Source organism: Perissodus microlepis, chromosome 22 (assembly GCF_051167445.1).
Source record: "Perissodus microlepis isolate ML-2025 ecotype Zambia chromosome 22, ASM5116744v1, whole genome shotgun sequence".
NCBI lineage: Eukaryota > Metazoa > Chordata > Actinopteri > Cichliformes > Cichlidae > Perissodus > Perissodus microlepis.
Genome location: NC_140481.1, coordinates 31,978,485 through 31,986,437, shown reverse-complemented (window position 1 = coordinate 31,986,437; position 7,953 = coordinate 31,978,485). Strand labels below are relative to the sequence as shown.

General features: G+C 40.5%; 1 protein-coding gene across 1 annotated transcript; it reads left to right on the top strand.

The window, feature by feature from the left end:
• Positions 1–225: 225 nt before the first annotated feature.
• LOC146363575 (asialoglycoprotein receptor 2-like) lies at positions 226–7,004 on the top strand. The gene is made up of 4 exons (XM_084920100.1): positions 226–379; positions 5,719–5,858; positions 6,380–6,486; positions 6,599–7,004. The coding sequence occupies exons 1-4, from the start codon at positions 226–228 to the stop codon at positions 6,714–6,716; spliced, it is 519 nt and encodes a 172-aa protein (XP_084776226.1). The 3' UTR covers positions 6,717–7,004.
• The last annotated feature ends 949 nt before the right edge of the window (positions 7,005–7,953 follow it).

Below are 7,953 nucleotides of genomic sequence, written 5' to 3'. Positions count from 1 at the left end.
GTTTGTCTCAGGCAAAGAAATGCTCCTCTCAGCACAGCAGAGGTTTTGTGGGTTTGTGTTTCTTTGTTGCTTCTGAAAAGTTTCTTCCGTTCTGAAAGCAGGAAGAAGGCCGGCCAAAAGTGACATCAGTGTCAGGACAGTATATCATTGTATCTGCCAGAGTTAGCAGTGCACAACGGTTAGAGTACAGTTTAAACTCCTGCTCAGTGTCTCCATCCGCTCAAGATGTCCTCACATATTTATGCCAAACCAGATCTATCAAAGAAGGTGAGAAACAGCAGAAAGGAGCAGGAGGACGGAGCAGAGTGGGAGCAGAGGGAGGTGGATATCTACGACAGTGCAGACTTTGCTCACAGTGGAATTCAATCACAAGGAGGAGGTAAGTCATCTGTAATAATCTGTTTACTTCCAGTTTGTTACAGTCAGCTTTTAATCCCAATGAACTGCATCCCATCAATCATCTCCATGTGCTGTATGAACCTTTTACCTGATTTGCTCTTTTCTTATGCAGCATGATTTCTTCATATTAACTGTTTATACAGTTGGCTCTGCATGGAAAACACATTTAGACTTAATGATAAACCAGCACAGTGGATGGTTATGGACAACGCTGCTGCTTTCAGGGATGTTCAGACAATGTTTGTAACTGTTACTTAAATACTATCTGCCTGCTGCTGAGCTCCGTGTGCATGAACAGCTGCTAGCTTTCAGACACAAGTGCAGTTTCAGAAAACGTATTCTTTCTAAACAAGACCGCTTCTTCTTCTTTCTTTTTTTTGGTTTTTAATAAAACAAAAGTAATGATATTAGTTTAGATTATGTTTGACAGCTAATAAAAAACAGTATGTGTATGATAAAAAAATGAAGAGCCACTTAAAATATATTACTCTAAAATGTAAGGTCATAAATGACCCACTCTATAACTTTAGTCAGTTGACGTCTTGCATAAATAGTTTGGTTGAGGGTTAATCACAATAAAGATATATTTTGGTATCTGATTCTTTTGTGAAGTTGAGCTCATCCAACCACAACCACAGGTCTATTAAAGGCAGAGTGACAGGAAATAACCACAAACCAACATCTGCACTGTTTTCTAACAGGACCAAAGACTAAGAGTCCTCCCTCAGTCCAGAAGGGCTCTTTCAGATGTGCTACACTGGGTCTAGCAGTGCTGTGCCTCCTGATGTTAGCTGGGATCATCATCCTCTCCATACACTGTAAGATAAGATACAATAAGATCTCGTCCTTCTGTGTGCTCCTCTCTACCAGCCTATATTCCTGTGTCTTCTTGAAACTTATGTTCACCACTGCCATTTCCATCCTTTCTTTTAAAAGGTCCAGTACCATCTGTCCTTCTACATTTCTCTTCTTCACAATATCCCTACCCAACACCTCATCACCTCTATTCAACTACATGTCCACTGAAGTCTGCTCCAATCACCAATCTTGGATAAAGTGGCTCATCCACTGCATCCACCTTACTCCAGAATTCCTCTCTCCTCTAACTGACCTCCAACCTGTGGGGTTCACACACTGACAATATCAAAATCATACCTTCAACTTACAGCTTCAAATCCATGATTGTGTAGAGCATTCCCGTCACCTCCACAACACTGCTTAGATACTCTTCTTTCAAGATTATCCTTCCATATTGGCAGAACTGCTTGACTTCATCTAAGGCTACGTTCACACTGCAGCTGAAAGTGCAGCAAATCCGACTTTTTTGACCCTGTGCGACTCGTATCCGATCATGGTATGACAGTTTGAACAGCACAAATCCAATATTTTCAAATCCGACCTGGGTCACTTTCGTATGTGGTACGGAATCGGATACATATCTGATGTTTTAGAAAGCGACTGCTGCTTGAATGGTCATGTCGCATTAAATCCGTCTTTTATGTCACTGACACAAGACGGATGCCAATTACCAGCGCCGGAGAAGACAAACGAGAAAGCATGGCAGCAGAGACGGAGCGAGTCAGTGAACAGAAACTGAGGTTTTGGACTTAGTTAGCATATGGGGAGACAATGTTATTCAAGCTAAACGACTCCGTGTCCATATATACCTCTGCACGGAGGTAGCAGCCACTGCTCCAAACAAGACCATCGTTAAAGCACGGGCTCTCTTTTTTTTCAGTGTCCTTCTTTCTCTAAATAAATTGTGTCGGTTACAACTGTGCAGAAATTGATAGACTGCTGAAACAACACCTACTATGTCTGTAGCTGCCATTTTTACTTCCGTAAACAGAGCGCGTTGTGTGTGATGTCTTCTTTTGCGCGTGCGAGCCGCTTTGAGGGCCGTGAACCGTTCACACTAGAGCGCGTTTGCTGTCTGGTGTGAACAACCAGACAAAAAAAATCATGATCAAATGATCAAAAAATCGGAATTGAGCATTAAGACCTGAGGTGTGAACATAGCCTAAGTGCTCCAGGACTTGCTTCCCTTCTACCTGGTCTTCTGCACACACATCTACCTTCCTTTATTTGGATATATTAGCCACCTCAGTCCATTTACCAGTTTTACTTCTATATTTAGTATCTGAGATCACCTCTATGTTCTAGCCTTTCCTTCTCTCTCACTATCGGCAAACTGCTGACCAACAGCACCACCAGTGTGGAAATCTTAGTTATTATCTACATGTTTGATTTGGCATTTAAACCCAGATCCCCTTTACTGATACAACCCTCCTATTTATCCCAGTTTGTTGTTGGGATTAGCAAAACACTGGCTTGAAGGACACCTTTGACTGGGTATTATTGTTAATATTTGTTGTAATTATTAAAAAGATCAACAAATGCAGCTGATAAAAATAGCATCAGAGAAATAAGCTTCAGCTGACCTCCCAAGCTAACATAAACAGGAGAAAACTGTTTAAAGTCAAAGGCAGCTCAGCCCTACAAACTCCTTCAGACTGAAACAGGAAACACACAGTGAGAGCTGCACAGGTGTGGCAGGTTGGAACAAGGAAAAGCTGAATGAGTCCTCTGCAGATGGCGGCCATCTTGGCTCTTTATGTAATCATAAAGCTGCATGTTGGTGCACCAATCATAGCAGAGTACCTGCACATGCCCGTTATCATCCTCTCATTCAGTCACAGCTGAGGCACAGCATGCAGAGCTTTGCATGAAGGACAGAAAAACACAGCAGTTACACAAAATGACACAAATATGATGACAGTCATAACAACAGGTCAAAGTTCAGTCTGTTTCTGTATCATAGACACTTGTGCTGTGTGTCTGAGCAACAAAGATGGGATCTTGGCTGCAAATGAATGTATGACTGATACTGAATCCCAGCAGCCAACAAACATGCAGCTTCACAACCAGAATGTGTCCTTCTGCCACAGCAAATACAGGAAGTACCTGATCACATGGAAACACCTTTGATATGAGGAAGTGTTGATTCCCACGGCAGCTTGCCTGTTCTTTCAAAAACCTAAAGATAACATCTCTGACTGCATTTCTAACACCTTCTTCCACCACACTGAGAACAGTTATTCTGAATCTTGTCAGTGGTTTTTGTTCACAGTTGATACGCATTTAGCTCATCAGATTTCCTGTAGTTCTAACACCTCCACCCACAGGACATGTTAAAGAACAATGGCTGCACAAGTTTCTAACTCTTATTGATGGCCTATTGGCCATCTGTTTGGGGTCTGGGATACAGGGGCTCCCTGCTGCTACAGGACCGGGGGTGGTCTGCTTGTCTGCTTCATGTCCTGGGGGTGGGGCTGTGGCTCCCCAAACATACTATTAGACACTTACATGGAGAAACATTTTGAATAAAAGCGTGCTCATCCATACAGGTGTACACACATGTGTTCACAGACACAAATGACACCTTTCTTGGCTGCTGCCTCAAAGCACGTTGTGTGCTGTGGGCCTTGCGTGTTGCACACTAACATTCAATATTTAGCATTTACTGTTATTTACATTTAATTAGGATATGTCAATGATGTTATGTGTATTGTGTTGCTCTCTTTTTGCTTGTTTTCTCTTTTTTTTCTCTCAACAAAGAGAAAGTGTCCTCTCTCACCGTCCCTCTTCCCCTCTGTTTTCTCTCCCTTTCCTGTCCCCCAGTCATGTCTGTCCTGTCTGTAATAACCTGAAATCAAATAAATAATAATAATAACAAAGCTCAATAAAATGGGCCAATACGGCAACGCCGTGATGCTCCACTTGGTAAAGTAAATCCGTGGAGCATCTTTCTTGTCTTTCAACATAATCATGGTAGCAGATTTAATGTCTGTGAAGATTCTCAGTCATCCAGGTCATCGTAGTCAAAGGAGCTTGCAAAGAAAAGCGTCTGGACTTCTTTAAGTTACTTGAAGACGTTTCACCTCTCATCCGAGAAGCTTCTTCAGTTCTAAGGTCAAATGGTGGAGAGTCCCAGATATAAACCTAGTGGGAGTTTCCCCCCACAGAGGGACAAAAGGACCCCCTGATGATCCTCTAATCGCCTGAGCCAAGGTGTGAAACTGGGTGTGGGTCCCAATCAGCCAGAGTTTCGGGTGTGTTCATTGTGAAACCTGGCCCCACCTTATCATGCGAATTCCTGAGGTCAGATGGCCCAGGATGTGAGTGGGCGTTAAGGCGTCTGGGAAGGGATCTCAAAACTGGATTATAGATGGCAGAGAGTTGGTGTCGTAAACCCCCGCCTCTGTTCAAAGATGGTCGCTCACAGTGGACATAGATGCTTCTTTCACTCCTCTTTCAAACCATCTGTCCTCTCTGTCCAAAATGTGAACATTGGCATCCTCGAAAGAGTCTGGCTGATTGGGACCCACACCCAGTTTCACACCTTGGCTCAGGCGATTAGAGGATCATCAGGGGGTCCTTTTGTCCCTCTGTGGGGGGAAACTCCCACTAGGTTTATATCTGGGACTCTCCACCATTTGACCTTAGAACTGAAGAAGCTTCTCGGATGAGAGGTGAAACGTCTTCAAGTAACTTAAAGAAGTCCAGACGCTTTTCTTTGCAAGCTCCTTTGACTAGCAGATTTAATGTTTTCATTCTGTTTCTCATCTCATTTCTAATCATATATTTTAGTCACTTTGGGAAAAAAACAGCTGAGCAACAACTGCAGCCTCCAGTCTAATCATTCAGGTAAGAAATGTGTTTAAATAAATGTTAATTTGTTTAAACTAAAATTCCAATATCTGTTGTCAGTAGGTACCATCTACTAACTAATAGCACAAGGAAACCACCGAGTTTAGGTTAACACAAACTGACACCATACACACTCCACCCAATACTGGTCCACACACTGACTGAGCAGTGAGTCACCAGCTTATATTCTGCTGGGTGGCTGATTGCTGAATGAAGTCAGCTGTGCACGGGCTCCTCAGGAGAGATGGGTGGCAGCTCAGCTCCTGATGAGATAACAACACACAGACCTGCTCGACACACAACATTTGTTTGACTGTTTCTCAGTACATGGACAACTACAGTCAGCTACACATCAGCTATGAAATACTGACAGACAAATACAAATGAGGGATGAAGTAAGTTATCCAAAGAACACAGCAGTTGGTCAGAAAGGTTGAAAATCTGGTGGAAAAAACCCAAATCTCTCATTTTAATTTAAATATTGTGTTACTGAGTTGTTGTTGTTGTTTTACACTTTTCTTTACAACCACTTGTACTTACTCTAAATACAGATATTATCAGTGTGATACACAGTTACATGAAATCTGTCTGTATGTGTTTGACATGAAGAGAAGTGTCCTGATCAATGGACGAGGTTTGGAAGCAGCTGTTACTTTAAGTTCAATGAGAACAAAACTTGGTCTGAGAGCCAAAACCACTGTAAGACCAGAGGAGCTGATCTGGTGATGATAAACAGCAAAGAGGAACAGGTGGGTGTGTTTGTTCATGTCTGTGTGATCTTTGATGGAGCTGACAGTCATCTGTTACTTGTGTTTTTGACCTGCTATCAGTCTGTGACCTGCTTCCTGTTTCCACTCTGATGGATTTCTGTGTTTGGTTATTTATTCTTTGTTTACATATTGAGAGTTTATGTTTTTAACATTTCAAATGTAATATTGCAAATTCAGACATTTTATTTAACAAATTTCTAAAGCAAAGAGGAATTTATGAAACAAAATACTTGATTGAAATGTAGAGTTTAAAAAAAGTGGTAAATATAATTCTCTCTTTTTTTTGTTTTTGTTAAATGAAACTCAGTAAAATGAGTTTGTTATTGAGCTACAGGAGGAGCTGATATTCATTGATTCTTTGGCTCTTTCTGATTTCTGCACAATGGAAGAAAAGTTTCATCACATTTATTCTTCCTTCAGACATATTCACAAGATGATGTCACTACAACAGAATCGCTGAATTATGACTGGAGACAATATTTGTGTCTCTTCTCAAACAGGAATTTGTCAATGAACTGAACATGAGAGGAGAGTCCTGGATTGGTCTGGAACGCACTTCTCAGAAACATGAATGGAAATGGGTGGATGGATCACTGCTGACAGAAATGTGAGACTATTTGTTTAGACTGTTTTTATTATATATCATATTTATTATATGGAAGTGACAATATTTACAAGTTTAGTCCAGATTAATAAATTAAATGTTATATTTCTGACAGCTTTTGGGCAACAGGACAGAAAAGCGAAGGTTATCATGCCTTTGGAACATGCTGTGACAGTGATGGGAGATGGAGAAAAAGTTCTTATGATGAGAAGACCTTCATCTGTGAGAAATGAGTTTGGTGCTTTTATGTAAATGTTTGAATAATCCAACCAAAGACACCTCACTATGAAATGTCCTGCATGAGCCTCAGACTCAGCTTACAGTCTTTACTTGTTCATTCTGCATCATATATTGATTACATATATTGTCCCTCTGTGCTCTGTGCTGTACAGTAAGGTTGGAAGTCATCCACACAAAAACTTGAAGTACTTCATTACTCTGTAGTTCCACCAAATTGTTCTAATAAAACTCAAAGTGCAGCTTGTCTTTACTTTGGTTTACTTGGTTTATTCATCAGCCTGTTGGTCCTAAAACTACAGTAAATGTCTTGTTTGTAAAACTTCAGCAAAAAATATGTTTGATTAATAAGAATTTTAAAGGTTCTGATCAGCTGGAATATCAGAAGGACATTTTTATACCTCTGTGTAAGTTGAAGTTACAGAAAGACATTAAATGTTAATTGTGTTATGTGAGTCATATATATTTAGTTTTGCATTTTATATGGAAGTTGTATTTTGATTTGAAAAACAAATATTTCATATAAAGCTTTAAGTGTTGGTGACTTTAATTACAGATAAAATAACTTACTCAGTAACTTATTGTTTAAATTGTAAAAGAAAGAAAGCTTCAGAGCTCTAAGTGTCGCTATATTAAAGGTTCAACATTTAACTTGAAGACACTTTAAAATATTTCAAAACTAAAAAACATCAACAGAATATTAGGAAAACATCTCTGACGTCATGTTCAACACATCTATATATGAACTGAAGTTAGCATCCTCTAAGCAGCTAATGCCAGCCTGTACTCTCATGTAATACCACTTTGTACCACAGGATGGTGCAGTGAGTCAGCATCTAGTCTGCACTGAGCTCACATTTGTATAGTTGTTGTTGCACTACAGCATTAGGTCAGACCACAAGTGTGTTGTTCTTTTACAATAAACAGCAGAGATTAGAAAGTGTATTTGGATTGACAACAACTGTGATGACACATTATAACCTGTTATTAAAGTTCTGCCCCTGCTTTGATCAAATGTGGGTTACTGCTGGTTAGTTAGTGTGACTTCATACAAACCTGTGTGTTACACCAGTGGAAGAAGCTTTTCCTTCATCAGTCTTCTTGTTTCTTACTATAGGGGTGAACAGCTACACTAACACTCTCTGGCTCTATGCTGCCCCCCTGTGGTCACAATTGTAGTCAGTGTTGGTATGAAATGTTTGAAAGCTTCAGCACCACAGACAGCTACAGGCA